The following is a 21,395-nucleotide window of genomic DNA, read 5'->3' as shown; positions in this document are numbered from 1 at the left end:
CTTGGACAGGTTGGGGGAGTGGGCAGATGCATGGCAGATGAAGTTTAATGTGGATAAATGTGAGGTTATCCACTTTGGTAGCAAAAACAGGAAGGCAGATTCCTATCTAAATGGCGTCAAGTTGGGAAAAGGGGAGGTACAACAGGATCTGGGGGTCCTTGTACATCAGTCTATGAAAGTAAGCATGCAGGTACAGCAGGCAGTGAAGAAAGCGAATGGCATGTTGGCCTTTATAACAAGAGGAATCGAATATAGGAGCAAAGAGGTCCTTCTGCAGTTGTACAGAGTCCTAGTGAGACCACACCTGGAGTATTGTGTGCAGCTTTGGTCCCCTAATTTGAGGAAGGACATTCTTGCTATTGAGGGAGTGAAGCGTAGGTTTACAAGGTTAATTCCCGGGATGGCGGGACTGTCATATGCTGAGAGAATGGAGCAGCTGGGCTTGTACACTCTGGAGTTTAGAAGGATGGGAGGGGATCTCATTGAAACATATAAGATTGTTAAGGGCTTGGACACACTAGAGGCAGGAAACATGTTCCCGATGTTGGGGGAGTCCAGAACCGGGGGTCGCAGTTTAAGAATATGCAGTTAGCCATTTAGAATGGAGACGAGGAAATACTTTTTCTCACAGAGTGGCGAGTCTGTGGAATTCTCTGCCTCCGAGGGCAGTGGAAGCAAATTCTCTGGATGCTTTCAAGAGAGCTAGATAGGGCTCTTAAAAATAGCGGAGTCAGGGGATATGGGGAGAAGGCAGGAACGGGGTACTGATTGGGGATGATCAGCTATGATCACATTGAATGGCGGTGCTGGGTCGAATGGCCTACTCCTGCACCTATTGTCTATTTTCTTTTGACTATCTTTGATGGTACTTTATTGACTTTATCTTGCACTAAACATTATTCAATGTCTGAAGAAGGGTTTTGGCCCGAAACGTTGCCTATTTCCTTAGCTCCATAGATGCTGCTGCACCCGCTGAGTTTCTCCAGCATTTTTGTGTACCTATTATTCAGGTTATTCCCTTTATCATGTGTTTGTACACTGTAGATGGCTCGATTATGATCCTGTATTTCTTTCTGCTGACTGGTTAGCATGTCACAAAAGCTTTTCACTGTACCTCAATACACATGACAATAAACTAAAGTAAACTAAAACTAAGATGGCATTTCTGATGATACAGCTTTCCTTGTATCATTATTGCAATAGGATGTCAGCCTGGGTTGTACTCCATTTTCTGGAGTTGGATGTTAATTAATATAGCGTTAACTCAGATTTATTTAACATCAGTGCATAAGGCCTGACACATTGATGTGGCCTTTGATGTAAAGGGTTGAGCAGTGATTTGATGATGCTATACCACACATTACTTCTTGTTTATGTTGACCAAGAAATTGCTGAAACTATATCTGATAGCCTGGCAATGGCCTTTGCTAATTTCTTCAGTTTGGCCTTGAATAATGTCACAGCATGTTTCAAGAAATGTTATTAGGCTTCTCTATGGAGTTTAGATTTTACTTTAGACTTTAGTAATACAGTGCGGAAACAGATCCTTCAGCTCACCAAGTCCGCACCGACCAGCTATCATGTACATTAACATTATCGTACACAGTAGGAACAATTTATTATTTTACCGAAGCCAATTATCTGACAAACCTGTATGTCCTTGGAGTTTGGGAGGAAACGAGAGCACGTGGAGAAGACCCACATAGTCACAGGAAGAAGGTACAAACTCCACACAGACACCCCCCTTAGTCAGGATTGACCCCGGATCTCTGGCGGTATAAGGAAGCAACTGCATTGTGTGCCCAAGTTCATGGAAAAAGTCGTCTTGCTGCTCGTGGACATGCATCATCTAAATTTGTCTGCCATTACCAGATAACTGAGTCGATGACTGTTCCCCAGTTCCCGACAATGGTGAATAATGCCCACTATCCTTCCCTTTGCTTTGTCAACCACTCTTTCCTGAGCCCATTGCACTCTGCCTTAAGCAAGATGAAAGGCATGCCCCAGGTATGTCTCTAATAAAGGAAACCACAGCAGAAGGAGCCCCAGCAGTTAAAAGGCAGGAGTCCTAAACAAAGCATCCAGCACCTCCCTTACCGAAGTGGGATGGATTTGAGCTGGACCTTCCATGCAATTCATGGACAGATGGGCAGCTAGCAAGAGAGATGTAAAAGGACACAAAGTGCTGGAGTAACTCAGCAGGTCAGGCAACATCTCTGGAGAACATAGATAGGTGACGTTTCCGGTCAAGACCCTTCAGTCACCTATCCATGTTCTCCAGAGATGCTGCTTGACCTGCTGAGTTACTCCAGCATTGTATAACCTTTTGTGTTAATACCAGCATCTGTAATTCTTTGCTTCTACACAAAAAATGTAGCTGTGTTTGAGCAATGCAAATGAAATCCTACTTGGAAATGAGGAGAAGTTGGAAATATTGTCAAAGGCGAAGATCACAGATGCTTTCCTGGGCATGTGGCTGAAATGCTAACCCGAATTAAACAATACAGCAACTTTAGCTTGGCTAGTTGCACTCTGATAACTGATTAAAGTCCATTCCAGCGATAGGAGCACATTATTCAGTGCAACACTTCTGAGCACTTGGTTGTTCGCTGAACCTGGTTGTCTGAACTGCAATAGTTTGGCGCCCCCTGTTGATAACACTGAATAAACGCTGGTGCACCAAGTTCTTGTTTTGCCCGTGATTCTCTGTCTTGGACTAGAATAAGAACATAAAAGAAGGGAGTATCGGCCATTCAGCCTCTCTGGACTGTCACGGTTTTACTAAGATCAAGGATCTTGTGTCTAGGAAGCAAAGAGTAGGAGTAAACGGGTCCTTTTCACAATGGCAGGCAGTGACTAGTGGGGTACCGCAAGGCTCAGTGCTGGGACCCCAGCTATTTACAATATATATTAATGATCTGGACGAGGGAATTGAATGCAACATCTCCAAGTTTGCAGATGACATGAAGCTGGGGGGGGGGCAGTGTTAGCTGTGAGGAGGATGCTAGGTGACTTGGATAGGCTGGGTGAGTGGACAAATGCATGGCAGATGCAGTATAATGTGGATAAATGTGAGGTTATCCACTTTGGTGGCAAGAACAGGAAAGTAGACTATTATCTGAATGGTGGCAGATTAGGAAAAGGGGAGTTGCAACGAGACCTGGGTGTCATGGTACACCAGTCATTGAAAGTAGGCATGCAGGTGCAGCAGGCAGTGAAGAAAGCAAATGGTATGTTAGCATTCATAGCAAAAGGATTTGAGTATAGGAGCAGGGAGGTTCAACTGCAGTTGTACAGGGTCTTGGTGAGACCACACCTGGAGTATTGCGTACAGTTTTGGTCTCCTAATCTGAGGAAAGACATTCTTGCCATAGAGGGAGTACAGAGAAGGTTCACCAGACCGATTCCTGGGATGTCAGGACTTTCATATGAAGAAAGACTGGATAGACTCGGCTTGTACTCGCTAGAATTTAGAATTGAGGGGGGATCTTATAGCAACTTACAAAATTCATAAGGGGTTGGACAGGCTAGATGCAGGAAGATTGTTCCCGATGTTGGGGAAGTCCAGAACAAGGGGTCACAGTTTAAGGATAAGGGGAAATATTTTAGGACCGAGATGAGAAAAACATTTTTCACACAGAGAGTGGTGAATCTCTGGAATTCTCTGCCACAGAAGGTAGTTGAGGCCAGTTCATTGGCTATATTTAAGAGGGAGTTAGATATGGTCCTTGTGGCTAAAGGTATCAGGGGGTATGGAGAGAAGGCAGGTACAGTATACTGAGTTGGATGACCAGCCATGATCATATTGAATGGCGGTGCAGGCTCGAAGGGCCTACTCCTGCACATATTTTCTATGTTTCAATGTTTCTATCTTTGATTCAAACCAGCATCTGCAGTTCCATCCTACATACTACTTTGTAGCTTGTTTGTCAATGTCTGCCTTGAACATATTTAGATTTTTTTCCACAGCTCTCTGGAGTATAAATTTACCAATCATTCACAATCCTCTGGTGATTTTTTCCCCTTTTTTTTCCTCATCTCCATGTGAAAAGGGTGATCCCTTATTCTAAAATTATGCCCCCTATTTCTGTAACTTCCTCCCAAATTCCCCCTCAAAATTTCTAAGGTCTCTCATTCTGTCGCTGCTCAATCTTCCTTCCTGCTTCATCCAGGATCTCTGCTGGTGATCCTTTCCTGCAGTCACCAATACAAATAATGGTCACCTTGTAACCACATTTCTGAGGTCTATTTAGATTTATTTCATAGAAACATAGAAACATAGAAATTAGGTGCAGGAGTAGGCCATTCGGCCCTTCGAGCCTGCACCGCCATTCAATATGATCATGGCTGATCATCCAACTCAGTATCCCGTACCTGCCTTCTCTCCATACCCTCTGATCCCCATAGCCACAAGGGCCACATCTAACTCCCTCTTAAATATAGCCAATGAACTGGCCTCGACTACCCTCTGTGGCAGGGAGTTCTAGAGATTCACCACTCTCTGTGTGAAAAAAGTTCTTCTCATCTCGGTTTTAAAGGATTTCCCCCTTATCCTTAAGCTGTGACCCCTTGTCCTGGACTTCCCCAACATCGGGAGCAATCTTCCTGCATCTAGCCTGTCCAACCCCTTAAGAATTTTGTAAGTTTCTATAAGATCCCCTCTCAATCTCCTAAATTCTAGAGAGTATAAACCAAGTCTATCCAGTCTTTCTTCATAAGACAGCCCTGACATCCCAGGAATCAGTCTGGTGAACCTTCTCTGCACTCCCTCTATGGCAATAATGTCCTTCCTCAGATTTGGAGACCAAAACTGTACGCAATACTCCAGGTGTGGTCTCACCAAGACCCTGTACAACTGCAGTAGAACCTCCCTGCTCCTATACTCAAATATTGATGACAAATAGCTTGTTACGAAGACCTGTGTATTCAAGTAACAAGCCTTTCATTTAATATTATCTTTTTCGCTGACTTTGACTCCATTTTGACAAATTCCCAGCTATATCTTTTTTCCATATTTTATGTTATCTGGATCAACTTATTTTCATCCTTTCATTTTTAAGAATGGCTTATAAGTTTATTATTTGGAAAATGCAGTTATTTGTTTGGTTGCTTTCCTGATTATGTAAATTGTTGTGGAAAATCGATACAAACAAACTGTATGAAACCTGATGTTTCTTCAAGCACGTCAGTTTTAATGCAGTTTGGTTGTGCATATCTTCTAAAGGACTTTGGCTGAGCTGTATTTGGAGTATCGTGCGCGGTTCCAGTCACTTGATTATTGAAAGGATAGAACGGCTTTACAAAGCGTGCTGAGGAGGTTTACCAGAGTGATGCCTGGATTAGGTGGTGTCAGCTACAGGGAGCGATTAGACAGACTTGGATTGTTTTCTCTGGAATGCCGGATGTTGTGGGAGACCTAATTGAAGTATATAAAATTATGTGAGACATAGACAAGATAGATGGTCAGAATATTTTTCCCAGGATGGAGAAATCTCGAGGGAAGCGATTTAAGGTGAGAGGGACAAAGTTTAAAAGATGATGTGTGGGGCAGGTTTAGTTTTACACAGAGGAAGGTGAGTGGCTGCAATGCCCTGCTGGGGATGGTGGTTGAAGCAGATATGTTAGTGGCATTTAAAGACTTTAGAGTGGCATATAGATATGCAGGGAATGGAGGGATATGGCGATGTGCAGGTAGATAAGGTAACCTTGGTATCATGTACAAAATCATGAGAGAAATAGATCGGGTAGATGCACAGAGTCTCTTGCCCAGAGTAGGGGAATCGAGGACCAGAGGACATAGGTTCAAAGTGAAGGGGAAAGATATAATAGGAATGTGAGGGGTATCTTTTTCACACAAAGGGTGGTGGATGTATGGAACAAGCTGCTAGAGGAGGTAGTTGAGGCTGGGACTATCCCATCATTTAAGAAACAGTTGGACAGGTACATGGATAAGACGGGTTTGGAGGGATGTGGACTAAGCGCAGGCAAGTGGGACTTTGTTGGCTGGTGTGGGCAAGTTCCATTTCCACTGTATCACTCTGACTCCATGACTATATATTCAGCACAGATCCTGTGAACTGGCGGGGCCTGTTCTTGTTCTATTGGCGTCAGTGGAAATGTAGTTGGAGCTAATGTAGATTGCACATTATTTGAGTTTATTTAAATGTTTCTGTATTATCTTCCTTTGAAATAGTGCATTTTTAATTTTTGAACAATTTTAGTCATTTTTATAAACCCAAAATATTGTCAGAAATGTACAGAATTTTGACAAAGCTGGTTCTTGCTGAGTCAGCTATCAGTTTATTGGGCATTGACTGGTTCATTATGCAGCCAAGGGCTTTACTTAATCACAAGCCTTAAGTCTGGCACTTGACTGCAATCGCAGACTGGAAGGACAGTGGAAAGGTTGTCTGTACTTCCCTTGGAGATCAGCAAATGAACCCCACCCTCTCACCACATGTTATAGACCAAAAACATGCTGGACTGATAACTGTCTCAGAGTTAGACACAAAAAGCTAGAGTACCTCAGCGGGTCAGGCAGCTTCTTTGTAGAAAAGGAATAGGTGATGTTTCAGGACCCTTCTGCAGACTGACAGTCAGGGGAAAGGGAAAGGAGATATTGACAGATATATAGATATAGATTAGATATAGATATAGATATAGATATAGATATTGATGGAGGGATGGGAGAAATGAATGAAAGACATGCAAAAAGTAATGAAGATCAAGGAAAGGTGGAGCCCACAATGGTCCATTGTTGGATGTGGGCTAGGTGATAATGAGTTATGCAGACAGTGAAACTTAACAGGGTGACAGTGAAACTAGTACGATGACGAGGGTGGGGGAGCTTTAGATTGAGACGAAGTGTTGATCATTCCAAACCATAGAAACATAGAAAAATAGGTGCAGGAATAAACCATTTGGCCCTTCGAGCCAGCACTGCCATTCAATATGATCATGGCTGATCATCTAAAATCAGTACCTCATTCCTGCTCTTTCCCCATATCCCTTGATTCCTTTATACCTAAGAGCTAAATCTAACTCTCCCTTGAAAACATCCAGTGAATTGGCATCCACTGCCTTCTGTGGCAGAGAATTCCACAGATTCACAACCATCTGAGTGAAGACGTTTTTCCTCATCCAAGTCCTAAATGGCCTACCCCTTATTCTTAAACTGTGACTCCTGGTTCTGGACTCCCCAACATCCAGAACATTTTTCCTGTATCAGAAATTAAGAATTTTATGTTTCTCTAAGACCCCCTCTTATCCTTCTAAATTCCAGTAAATACAAGCTCAGTCGACCCATTCTTTCGTCATATGTCAGTCCCACCATCTCGGGAATTAACCTGGTTAACCTACGCTGCACTCCTTCAATAGCAATAATGTTCTTCCATAAATTAGGAGACCAAAATTGCATGCAATACTCTAGGTGTGGTCTCACCAGGGCCCCGGGACCAAATAGGGTTGTGCAGCCATCTCTGGTGATGGATTGTTGATGGGGTTTTCGGATCTGAACAAAGATTCCACAATGTACTTTTATTCTGCTTGGTTGATTGTAATTGTGTTTTATTTTGTTTTGTTTTTTAGGTGCTGTACAATGTATTTGAATCATTTGTTAAAGTTGGGCCAGGGAATATTCAAGGCCTGGACTATTTCAAAGGCATAGGTAGGGAAATACTTCCTTCAGTTGTTTTAAGTTTATTTCATCTCAGGTTGGACAATAAATATCAATGTCTCCAGTCCTGCTTAGATTGCATGTCATTGACTCCATCCTTTAATAAATAACTTCATGTGATAGGAGTAGAATGAGGCAATTTAGCCTATCAAGTCTACTCTGCCATTTAATCATGGCTGATCTATCTCTCCTTTCTAACCTCATTCCCCTGCCTTCTCCCCATAACCCCTGATACCGAATGCATGAAACCAAATCAAAATCTACACAATCTTTGTATTTAATACAGTTCCGAGGTGGCTAATCAAATATGTGTAACAACATTAACTCTAATTCCACCAGGTAACACTGCCTCTGCCTTAGTTCATTTATATCTTCCCTTAAACTAAATAATGTAACTATATTTGTGGCCACACTGCCGCTTTCTGTTCTGCATTAACGCAACTTTGTGTTTAAGTCCTGTTTGTCCATTCGCAAATACTTTATTAATCAAATTGCAGAATGATCTGTGTTGGAATGGTCAGACTCATCATGCAACGGTGAAAGCAACAGGTGTCCTAAACTTTCTGAGGCGCAACTTTCATCATTGTACAACTTCTGTCAAGGAGAAGCTATACTTCACCCTCGTTAGACCTCATTTGGACTACGCAGTTGCAGCATGGGACCCATACACAAATAAAAACATTTCTTCCATCGAACGTGTCCAAAGACAGGCAGCTCGATTTGTTACTAACACCTATGAGAGAGAAGCGAGTGTTACCAAGCTTCTGAATTCTCTGGGGTGGAACCCTCTCCAAGACAGACGTGAAGCTCACCGTTTGACCTGTTTTTACAAAATGTTAAATGGTCAGCTCGACATAGACTACAAGATCTACACCAAACCCAAACCAATTAGGAGCAGGCGAGGGCATTCGATCCAATTTGTGATCCCAGCTACAAAGACAGATGTATACAGCAATTCGTTCTTCCCCCGCACAATTAAAGCATGGAATAATCTCCACCCTACTATAGTTACTCAACCAGATGCAACTAAATTTAAGGTAGCTCTTTCTTCCCAAAAACACTTTCTGGCTTAAGCCCTCCCTTCACCACCTCCAGTTTGAATTCCATTTGGAATATTTTGGAGGACCAAGAAACCAAGAACCAATTCAACTTGATCATAAAGGCAACTTTTTTTGAAATTCCTCCATGCTTTTCCTCCTCTCCATTACTTTTGTTTCTCCCAGTCCTGCGAGCTTTTGAAGTGTTTATTTTTTATCAATGAATGCCCATTGTGCATCACTAATGTTCAAACTTCATCCACCAAATATTGGTAAGCTTTCAAGAGTTGAGGTCCAATAGATTAGAGCCTTCTCCCGTAATTCGTTTGCTTGTGTTTCCTACTTTGAGATGTTTCATATTTACGTTTGGCCATGCTCATCATAATAACTACCTAAGTGGGTCATTTAAAATTCAAGTCGACAACTCTAGACAAATCCATTTCAATGTTCACCTCTCTCAAAAGACTGGATAATGCATTGCCTTTCCGCTGACTGGTTAGCACACAACAAAAGCTTTTTACTGTTCCTCAGTACACGTGACAATAAACTAAACTCAAAGATAAATACAAAGAGTTATTGTAACTGATTTCTATTATCTCCTTGCTTTTATACGTTGAAGTATTGTGTTTATTCAGTTTTCGACTTTTTTGATAATCTGATGTTTATAAGGATCCTTTTTTTTTCTCTCCCACCAATTCCCTCCAGTGTCTTTCTTTGTGGTGAGCTTGGGTGGAACTGCCATTGGCATCATCTTTGCCTTCCTGCTCTCCTTCGTAACCAGATTCACCAAGCATGTAAGAGTGATTGAACCTGGATTTGTCTTTGTGATTTCATACCTCTCCTACCTCACGGCAGAGATGCTGTCTCTTTCTGCTATTTTGGCGTAAGTAAAAAGATGTTCATTTCCATCTGTACTCTTCTCTGATGTACTTATTAGCAGTTGCAAGTATGTGCTATTGCAGATCAAGGTGCATGTCTTTGTAGCTTTAAGGTTACATGGCTTAGATGTCCACTAGTGGTTGATATTTGGAACGTGCATTCAGAGGAAACATAGAAACATAGAAAATAGGTGCAGGAGGAGGCCATTCGGCCCTTCGAGCCAGCACCGCCATTCATTGTGATCATGGCCGATCGTGCCCTATCAATAACCCGTGCCTGCCTTCTCCCCATATCCCTTGACTCCACTAGCCCCTAGAGCTCTATCTAACTCTCTCTTAAATCCATCCAGTGATTTATCCTCCACTGCCCTCTATGGCAGGGAATTCCATAAATTCACAACTCTCTGGGAGAAAGAGTTTTTTCTCACCTCAGTCTTAAATGACCTCCCCTTTATTCTTAGACTGTGGCCCCTGGTTCTGGACTCGCCCAATATTGGGACCATTTTTCCTGCATCTAGCTTGTCCAGTCCATTTATAATTTTATATGTTTCTATCTAGGAGGTCATGGAGGCAGATGCAATCACAGCACTTGAGAGGCATAATCAGGTACTGAGGTTATAATCTCAGACATGATTTGAACAGATTATAACCTCAATTTGATAATCAGTACCTGATTCATGCAGTACCTGCCTCATCTACCTCTTTCCACATACCTACCACCCTCTGTGTGGGAAAAGGTTGCCATTGGGTTCCTGTTAAATCCTTCCCCTCTCACCTAAAACCTATTTTCTCTGGTTCCTAATTCCCATACCCTGGGTAAAAGATCTGTGCATTCACCCTATCTATTCCCCTCATGGGGTTGCTGAGGGAGCGAGGTGAGTGGCCTACTCTGGCTCCTGATTCCTATGTTTGTATTTGCTTTCACGTGAGTTGCAGGGATGATAATTGCACACAGCAACGACTGCAGTGGTTTTACACGCTCACTTGCAATTTAAAACTGGGCTTGTGTGAGTTTCCCCATCCACCATCTGTTTATGAACATTTACCCCAGTACAGTCCACATTTAGAACATTGTGTTCAGTTCTGGGCCCCTTGTTAAAGGAAAGATATTGTCAAGCTTGAAAGGGTTCGGGGAAGATTTACGAGATGTTGCCAGGGCTAGAGGAACTTTAGGGAGAGGTTGAGTACGCTGGGTCTATATTCCTTGGAGCGCAGGAGGATGAGGGATGATCTTATGGAGGTGAATAAAATCATGAAAGGAATAGATCGTAAAGATGCACTGAATCTGTTGCCCAGAGTAGGTGAATCGAGGACCAGAGGACATAGGTATAAGGTGAAGGGGAAAAGATTTAAGAATCTGAGGGGTAACTTTTGTCCACACAAAGGGTGGTGGGTGTATGGAACGAGCTGCCAGAGGAGGTAGTTGAGGTTGAGATTATCCCAACGTTTAAGAAACAGTTAGACAGGTACAGGGATGTGAGGGATATGTTTGGAGGGATATGGACCAAGCGCAGGCAGGTGGGACTAATGTAATTGAGACATGTTGGCCAGTGTGGGCAAGTTGGGCCGAAGGGCCTGTTTCCACACTGTATCACTCTGACTAAGTTAATAAGGTTTTGGGAATGCACACACAAAATGTATAAGATTTTCTGTTGAATTGAGTCTAGAGATAAGTAGACATTCTGCTTTTTCTGATCCAGCAAATTAAGGGTCTTGGAGGGTGCACGATTGTCTTTTAAGGAAGAGGAGAGAGTATTTCAATGATGATTGGTGAAGCTGGCATTGGTTATTGTTTGGCAAGCTGGTGAATTTGTTGAAGTGCGCTGAAGTGATAGAGTACAGGTTTGTTTAACTCAGTCTTGCAGGAGTGTGTTTCTTTCTATAGCTGATGTGTATTTTTCCATGCATTGCCAGAGGTGATCATAGCCACAGACTGGGAGGAGGTCACATGTACTGGCTCATTTGTTACAGGGGTGAAGGTTAAAGATAACACACTGGCGTTTCAACTGCTGAAAGTTTGTGGCTCAGATCAGCCAGATAGGAGGCTAGGTGATGATGGTGTGGGGTGTTGGATGGGTGGGGTATTCTACGTTATGCAGAAAGTTTCTTGTTTGTTATGCTTATATACATTTATTAGTGTTTTGCTTCAAATCCCCTAACCTTAAATGTTCATGTTTCTCTTTCATCAGTATCACATTCTGTGGCATTTGCTGTCAGAAGTATGTGAAGGCCAACCTCTGTGAGCAATCCATCACCACTGTCAGGTATGCAATGAAAATGCTGGCAAGTGGTGCAGAGACCATTATCTTCATGTTTTTGGGAATCTCTGCAGTGGACACTGAGATATGGACGTGGAACACTGCCTTTATACTTCTCACGCTGGTCTTCATCTCTGTTTACAGAGTCATCGGTGAGTGTTGGATAGCCAAGGCATGGGCAGATATAGAGACGCACAGTGTAGAACAGGCCCTTCGGTCCACTAATTCCATGTTGACCATCCACCATCACAAACTCTGCTACACTAGTACCGTATTCCGTATTCCTATATTTTCATCAATTTCAGCCACCTTTCACCCCAACCCGAGATTCCACACCCATAACACAAATGGGACAAATTAGAATGGTCAATTAAAGTACCTGGCCCATGACGGAAACCGATGTGATCGTTAGGAGAACATGAAAACCCCACATAGGACATACCAGAGGTTAAGACTAAAGCTGGCTCATTGATGCTATGAAACAGCAACTTTGAATTCTGCCATCCACGAAGGATGTTGGTTAACACAAATATATATATTTTTTAATTGGCAAACCATTGGTGTAATTTGGTTAAATAATGAAGTCAGTTTTGGAAGCACTTCACAGGATGTTTCCTGGACTAATACCTGCAGTAGGTAGGTTGCTTTGTGAGGAAAGTTTGTTCACATCAACCTGGAATATGGAAGAGCAAGAGAGGACTTGATTGAAACATAGAGCGAGATCTTAGCAAGGTGGATGTGGAGAAGATCTTTCATTTTGAGGAAAATATCGAAGTCGCTCACTGCCTAAAATTAAGTAATGTTCATATATTTGTAATTTGTTTTCTAATTAGTTAGAAAGGGCATTTAAGATTGGATGAGCAAGGCTGGATTGAAATGTTTCTGGTGGCTGAGATGAGCTGAGGTTAGGGATGCAAAGTAGAGATTTTCGGGGGTACACAGAAATGCTGGAGAAACTCAGCGGGTGCAGCAGCATCTATGGAGTGAAGGAAATAGGCAACGTTTCAGGCCGAAACCTTCTTCAGACTCGATAGGCAACGTTTCAGGCCGAAACCAGATTTTTGGGACCTATTTGTGCAGTGTTACCAACTACATACCAGCTCTGTCCACTGGTGGAGATGTGAGGAAGAGCATCTTCACCATTGGACACATTAAAATCTACCATAAAGCTCTTTGGATTTAATTTAGTTTAGTTTAGAGATACATCGCGCCGACCAGCAATATACATATATCCTACACCTCGGAGACAATTTACAATTTTTAAATGCCAATTAACCTACTAACCTGTACATCTTTGGAATGTCGGAGGAAACTGGAGATCCTGGGGAGAACGTACGAGCTCCGTGCAGATAGCGCCCATAGTTAGGATCAAACCCGCGTCTCTGGCGCTATAAGGCGCACCTCTACTGTTGCGCCACTGTGCGGCCCCACAATTGCTTGATGGAACTCTCTCCATCTCTCTCCAGATGGGAGGTTAAAAAAAATTATCAAGATAGATGGATTTCAAAATGCTGTGTGTTAATTCTTAATAATTTGTGCACCAAATTTGTCAAGTATTAAGAGAATCCCAGAAAACAAGTTTGTACTTGGATGAGCTTTCTTTTATTTTTAAATAATTGGCGAGCAAATAAAATGTCCATCTTTTTGCAGGCGTTGCAATTCTGACCTGGATTTTGAACCATTACCGTGTGGTGCAGTTGGAGATTATAGACCAGGTGGTGATGTCCTATGGGGGTCTGCGTGGAGCTGTGGCCTTTGCTCTGGTAGCATTGCTGGATGTGAAAACAATTCCCGTGAGGAATTTGTTTGTCAGTACCACTATCATTGTGGTGTATTTTACAGTCATCTTCCAGGTAACTATCAACTGTATTGAGTGCAGGCCTAGTGGAGTAACACAAGCCTACTGATTTGAATGAGAATCTGCTGAGACCCTGTCTACCATTTTAAATGGATCTGAAAGATGCATATTGAAAAGCCTGGGAGATTTTCCCTATGTGCTGACCAATATATGTCATTAAATTAGGTATTTTTGTTGCAGTAAAATATCCCGTGTTCTGTACATACCAAAAGCTCCATTTCTTAAATTACTATTTGAACTTTTATTTGCAAAGTGCTTTTAAAATGTTATGAAAGGGACAAATCAAATATGAATAGTCCAGAAATGTGTAGGATATCAATGGGCAACAGACCATATCCTGAACACCCCTTTGCTTTATGAGATTGATTCCAATTCAATTGCAAGAATTCATTCCCCACGAAATAAAGTATAAAATCTCCAATTTCGTTTCTGATGCACTGCTGTACAAATTGATTCAGGCTGATTTCTAACACAACGGTAGGGTCCTTTTTTTGTCAAATGTACACAATGCTGTATAATAATGCTAAGGCATAGACACACAATGCTGGGGTAACTCAGTGAGACAGGCAGCATCTCTGTATAGAAGGAACGGGTGACGTTTCGGGCCAAGACCCCTTCCCCATTCTGAAGAAGACAGTCTGAAGAAACGTCACCCAGAGATGCTGCCTGTCCCGTTGATTCACTCTAGCATTTTTTGTCGATCATTGGTGTAAACCAGCATCTGCAGTTCCTTCCTACACAATGCCAAGTCGTATTCATTTTGAGTTTTGTGGATTGTTGCACTTCAATTTTGGGTAAAGTCAGTCAGAACGAGTAAAGGGCCTGTCCCACTTGCCGATTTTTTTCGGCGACTGCCGGCGTCATTGACTGACGTATCAGGGTCGCCGAAAGATTTTGAACATTTAAAAATCCAGTAGCACCAAAAAAAATGTTGCGACACGTGAGGAAGCACCGTGCGTCATTACTTCATCACGCCACGTCACGGCCGCATCACGCCACAACTTTTTCGGTGACCTGGTACATCAGTCAATGAAGCCGGCAGTCGTTGAAAAAAATCGCCAAGTGGGACAGGCCCTTAAGATTTAATCTGCACCACAAAAGGCTTTAGACATTGATGTGTGCTGGAAAAATTTAAAGAGAAGAAAAAGGCAGCAATAATTTACATATATGCGGTATCCTCAATAAAACTTAAGGTGTTTCACAGGTATTTTATGTGACAAATTTTATGAGACAAAGTTTAAAGGAGATGTGCAGGTGAAGATTTATGACACTGAGGGTGGGTGTGCCTGGAACGCACTGCAGATATGACAGTGACATTTAAGAGACTTTTGGACATCCACATTGATATGCAGGGAATAGAGGGATTTGGATTATGTGCAGGCAGACAACAGTCATACTTAGCACAGACATTGGGTGTTGAAGGGTGTGTTCCTGTGCAGTGCTGTTCTATGTTCTGGAGTTACAATTTAAAAGGTAACTACGGCATTGAAGAGAAATCTATCAAACTACAAACACCACTTTTCATTTAGCTGTGCCTTGAATGCTGTAAAATGTCTCAAGATGTTACACGGGCATGTTAAATAATATTTAACACTCAATAGATTTGGGGCAAATGACAACGATCTTGGTAGCTGAAGACGTGGAAGCCATTGAGAGAGTAACTCAAATTTTGCATCTCAAAATAATCAGTGGAGAACAAAGGATTTTTTGGAGGGTTATAGGTTGGTATATTTGGAAGGTTTACTCTCCATTGAGAGTAGGGAAGATTCAAACAAGAGGACATGATTTGAGAATTAAGGGACAGAAGTTTAGGGGCAACATGAGGGGGAACTTCTCTACTCAGAGAGTGGTAGCTGTGTGGAATGAGCTTCCAGTGGAAGTGGTGGAGGCAGGTTTGATTTTATCATTTAAAAATAAATTGGATAGGTATATGGACGGGAAAGGAATGGAGGGTTATGGTCTGATTGCAGGTAGATGGGACTAGGTGAGAGTAAGTGTTCGGCACGGACTAGAAGGGCCGAGATGGCCTATTTCCGTGCTGTAATTGTTATATGGTTTTATGATTGGTGGAGAACGGAGCTAGAAAGAGGAAAGACCTTACAGGGATATGAAATAAAGGTGTAAATTTCAATATAGAACTATTGCTTCCCTGGATGCAAGTGAACAAGAATAAAGTGAGGGGTGAAATGGAAATAGTATAGGTTGGAATACAAGAAGACTTTTTGATAACTCAAGTTTACATAGGTTGGAAGCAAATTTTCGTGTGAGTGCAAAGATATGGTCAAACCTCGACATAGCAAAGATATGGGTGAAGGTCCAGGAGCAGTTGAAGAGCAGGGCAAAATTGGACAGTGTGATAGCTGGAACATGGAAAACATAGAAAATAGGTGCAGGGGTAGGCCATGCCGCTCTTTGAGCCAGCACCGCCATTCAATATGATCATGGCTGATCATCCAAAATCAATACCCCGTTCCTGCTTATTCCCCATATGCTTTGATTCCTTTAGCCCTGAGAGCTAAATCTGACTTGCAGAAATGGTCTGCAGTAACGATGGCATAAATGGCTAATCTCATGGTTGCCAGGGAATGGCAGGTGGACTTGATAGCTTGGACAAAGAAGGGTTTTGGCCCGAAACGTTGCCTATTTCCTTCGCTCCATAGATGCTGCTGCACCCGCTGAGTTTCTCCAGCTTTTTTGTGTAGCTTGGACAAAGAGTTTATTTCAGGAATCGAAGGCTGTGGATGAGTCCTTAGTACTATTTGGGTACTGGAATAATTCTGGAGAATTTGTCTGTCAATTTACCGATAGGGGAAGTGGAAGAGATAGTTGTGCGTCACCTTTATATATTTAGAAAATGTCTGAATTCAGATGTTCATGTGTAGCAGCTTAAGTAAAAGGAAATTGAATCATGTGTAAGGAAGAACTGCATACCCAACTGCCAACTGATGCAATTTCCTAGGTAGACACAAAATGCTGGAGTAACTCAGCGGGTGAGGCCGAATCTCCGGAGAGAAGGAATGGGCGACGTTCCTGTTCGAGACCCAGGGTCTCTACCCGAAATGTCACCCATTCCTTCTCTCCAGAGATGCTGCCTCACCTGCTGAGTTACTCCAGCATTTTGTGTCTACCTAGGAAATTGCAACAGTTGGCAGTTGGGTATGTATGGGGAGAAAGATATTTGGGTTACTCTTTGGTTACTTTTGGATAGATTGTTGCGAAACCAGGCAGGTTTGGTACCATCCGGGTGGCTGCCTGTGCAGAGGCATTGGAGGTGAGTCATGGGGTCAACCCGTGAAAGGCTGCAGATGTAATGCAAAGCACTAATGCGAAGGGTACTATTTGCCACCTTGACTAGAGCCATTTTGGGATTACTTGGATGTGATCAAACATGAGTTCTGAGGGAAAAATGCAGAACAATTAACCATGTGAAAGCAATACCTTTTTGCCCCCTCCCTGTCTATGCAGAGTGAAGGGGAATGACGGGGGCGTGAAGGGGAACCTGAACGGAAACCTCTGGAGACTTTGCGCCCCACCCAAGGTTTCCGTGCGGTTCCCGGAGGTTGCAGGTAGTGGAAGCAGGTAGGGAGACTGACAAAAACCTCCGGGAACCGCACGGAAACCTTGTGTGGGGCGCAAAGTCTCCAGAGGTTTCCGTTCAGGTTTCCTAAGTTGGACAGGGGCATCAGTCTTTGCAGTGTTGGCATTATATGGAGTTTGCCGGTGAGTAATCGAATGAATGGAAAATGGTGTGCCTTCAACTGTGATGTCGAAGTGATTGATTGTAGTTGTTTCAGTGGCGATTAATGATTTCCATGCTCGCATCTGATCTGAGAAATAAATTATGTTCTTGTGTGAAGAGTTACATCTCTGCTCGGTGATGAAACCAAGCTGATTTTGATCTTTTGCAGGGTCTGACAATCAAACCTTTGGTGAACTGGCTGAAAGTAAAGAAGAGTGAGCAGAAAGATCCTTTACTCAATGAGAAGCTCCATGGACGGGTAAGCCCAGTGTTTCAGTAATCACTTTGTGCTGAATGAGCATTCCTTGGTCATCGATCTGTACTGCATGGAAACAGCTTTAATAGTCCAACACAGCCATATAAGAAAGAGAGATAAGTAACTTAGTTGGCCTGACAATCCTTCCCCGCTATTCAGATAAATGATGGAGGATTCATACAGAAAGGATGTGGAGACTTTGGAAAGAGTGCAGAGATAGTTTACGAGAATAATGACACAAATAGGGTAGTTTTAGGTACAAAGAATGGTTGAACAGACTTGGATTGTTTTCTCTGAAACACTGGAGGTTGAGGGGGGGGGGGGGGGGGGTGGTGCCTGTTAGAAGTATATAAAATAATGAGAGGCATAGACAGGGTGTATGGGCAGAACCTTTTTCCCAGGATGGAAATATTGAATATTTATGCCCATAGCTTTAAGATGAGAGGGGCAAAGCCTAAAGGAGATGCACAGAGTAAGTTTATTTACTCTGAGGGCGATGTGTGCCTGGAACGTGCTGCCAGCGGTAGTGGTAGAGGCAGATGTTATTGTGACATTTAAGAGACTTTTGAAAAGGCAAATGGATATGAAGGGATTTCAGGGATATGGATAATGTGCAGGCAGATGGTGTTACATAGAAACATAGAAAATAGTTGCAGGAGGAGGCCATTCGGTTCTTCAAGCCAGCACCGCCATTCGTTGCAATAGAAACATAGAAACATAGAAAATAGGTGCAGGAGTAGGCCATTCGGCCCTTCGAGCCTGCACCGCCATTCAATATGATCATGGCTGATCATCCAACTCAGTATCCTGTACCTGACTTCTCTCCATACCCCCTGATCCCTTTAGCCACAAGGGCCACATCTAACTCCCTCTTAAATATAGCCAATGAACTGTCCTCAACTACCTTCTGCGGCAGAGAATTCCACAGATTCACCACTCTCTGTGTGAAAAAAGTTTTCCTCATCTCGGTCCTAAAAGATTTCCCCCTTATCCTTAAACTGTGACCCCTTGTTCTGGACTTCCCCAACATCGGGAATAATCTTCCTGCATCTAGCCTGTCCAACCCCTTAAGAATTTTGTAAGTTTCTATAAGATCCCCCGTCAATCTTCTAAATTCTAGCGAGTACAAACCGAGTCTATCCAGTCTTTCTTCATATGAAAGTCCTGACATCCCAGGAATCAATCTGGTGAACCTTCTCTGTACTCCCTCTATGGCAAGAATGTCTTTCCTCAGATTAGGAGACCAAAACTGTACGCAATACTCGAGGTGTGGTCTCACCAAGACCCTGTACAACTGCAGTAGAACCTTCCTGCTCCTATACTCAAATCCTTTTGCTATGAATGCTAACATACCATTCGCCTTCTTCACTGCCTGCTGCACCTGCATGCCTACTTTTAATGACTGGTGTACCATGACACCCAGGTCTCGTTGCATCTCCCCCTTTCCTAATCGGCCACCATTCAGATAATAATCTACTTTCCTGTTTTTGCCACCAAAGTGGATAACCTCACATTTATCCACATTATACTGCATCTGCCATGCATTTGCCCACTCACCCAGCCTATCCAAGTCACCTTGCAGCCTCCTAGCATCCTCCTATAACCATTTAACCATATAACAATTACAGCATGGAAACAGGCCATCTCGGCCCTACAAGTCCGTGCCGAACAACTTTTTTCCCTTAGTCCCACCTGCCTGCACTCATACCATAACCCTCCATTCCCTTCTCATCCATATGCCTATCCAATTTATTTTTAAATGATACCAACGAACCTGCCTCCACCACTTCCACTGTAAGCTCATTCCACACCGCTACCACTCTCTGAGTAAAGAAGTTCCCCCTCATGTTACCCCTAAACTTCTGTCCCTTAATTCTGAAGTCATGTCCTCATGTCCTCCTCACAGCTAACACTGCCCCCCAGCTTCGTGTCATCCGCAAACTTGGAGATGTTGCATTCAATTCCCTCGTCCAAATCATTAATATTACATCGTAAATAGCTGGGGTCCCAGAACTGAGCGTTGCGGTACCCCACTAGTCACTGCCTGCCATTGTGAAAAGGACCCATTTACTCCTACTCTTTGCTTCCTGTCTGCCAGCCAGTTCTCTATCCACTTCAATACTGAACCCCCAATACCATGTGCTTTAAGTTTGTATACTAATCTCTTATGTGGGACCTTGTCGAAAGCCTTCTGAAAGTCCAGATTTAACACATCCACTGGTTCTCCCTTATCCACTCTACTAGTTACACCCTCGAAACATTCTATAAGATTTGTCGGACATGATTTACCCTTCATAAATCCATGCTGACTTTGTCCAATGATTTCACCACTTTCCAAATGTGCTGCTATCCCATCTTTAATAACTGATTCTAGCAGTTTCCCCACTACCGACGTTAGACTAACTGGTCTGTAATTCCCCGTTTTCTCTCTCCCTCCCTTTTTAAAAAGTGGTGTTACATTAGCTACCCTCCAATCCTCAGGAACTACTCCAGAATCTAAAGAGTTTTGAAAAATTATCACTAATGCATCCACTATTGCTGGGGCTACTTCCTTAAGTACTCTGGGATGCAGCCTATCTGGCCCTGGGGATATATCGGCCTTTAATCCATTCAATTTACCTAACACCACTTCCCGGCTAACCTGGATTTCACTCAGTTCCTCCATCTCATTTGACCCCCGGTCCCCTGCTATTTCCGGCAGATTATTTATGTCTTCCTTAGTGAAGACAGAACCAAAGTAGTTATTCAATTGGTCTGCCATGTCCTTGTTCCCCATGATCAATTCATCCGTTTCTGACTGCAAGGGACCTACATTTGTTTTAACTAATCTTTTTCTCTTCACATATCTATAAAAGCTTTTGCAGTCAGTTTTTATGTTCCCTGCCAGTTTTCTTTCATAATCTATTTTCCCTTTCCTAATTAAACCCTTTGTCCTCCTCTGCTGGTCTCTGAATTTCTCCCAGTCCTCTGGTAGGCTGCTTTTTCTGGCTAATTTGTACGCTTCATCTTTTGTTTTGATACTATCCCTGATTTCCCTTGTTATCCACGGATGCACTACCTTCCCTGATTTATTTTTTTGCCAAACTGGGATGAACAATTGTTGTAGTTCATCCATGCAGTCTTTAAATGCCTTCCATTGCATATCCACCGTCAACCCATTAAGAATCAATCACCAGTCTATCTTGGCCAATTCTCCATCCTAATGAAGAAATCAACCATATTATGGTCACTCTTGCCCAAGGGGCCCACGCACAACAAGACTGCTAACTAACCCTTCCTCATTATTCAATACCCAGTCTAGAATAGCCTGCTCTCTCGTTGGTTCCTCTACATGTTGGTTTAGAAAACTATCCCGCATACATTCCAAGAAATCCTCTTCCTCAGCACCCTTGCCAATTTGATTCACCCAATCTATATGTTGATTGAAGTCACCCATTATAACTGTTTTACCTTTGTTGCACGCATTTCTAATTTCCTGTTTGATGCCATCCCCAACTCCACTACTACTGTTAGGTGGCCTGTACACAACTCCCACTAGCGTTTTCTGCCCCTTAGTGTTTCGCAGCTCTACCCATATCGATTCCACATCCTCAAAGCTAATGTCCTTCCTTTCTATTGCGTTAATCTGCTCTCTAACCAGCAACGCTACCCCACCTCCTTTCCCTTTCTGTCTATCCCTCCTGAATATTGAATA

General features: G+C 42.9%; 1 protein-coding gene across 1 annotated transcript in view; it reads left to right on the top strand.

Moving 5' to 3' along the window:
- Positions 1–21,395, top strand: part of slc9a3 (solute carrier family 9 member A3) — a 178,351-nt gene that overhangs the window by 131,217 nt on the left and 25,739 nt on the right. Inside the window, exons 4-8 of the mRNA XM_033016529.1 lie at positions 7,588–7,666; positions 9,418–9,595; positions 11,780–12,000; positions 13,499–13,701; positions 17,615–17,704. Of these exons, the coding sequence (XP_032872420.1) occupies positions 7,588–7,666; positions 9,418–9,595; positions 11,780–12,000; positions 13,499–13,701; positions 17,615–17,704 (771 nt within the window). The remainder of the gene's footprint in view (positions 1–7,587; positions 7,667–9,417; positions 9,596–11,779; positions 12,001–13,498; positions 13,702–17,614; positions 17,705–21,395) is intronic.

Source organism: Amblyraja radiata, chromosome 2 (assembly GCF_010909765.2).
Source record: "Amblyraja radiata isolate CabotCenter1 chromosome 2, sAmbRad1.1.pri, whole genome shotgun sequence".
Classification (NCBI taxonomy): domain Eukaryota; kingdom Metazoa; phylum Chordata; class Chondrichthyes; order Rajiformes; family Rajidae; genus Amblyraja; species Amblyraja radiata.
This window is presented reverse-complemented; position numbering and strand designations above follow the sequence as displayed.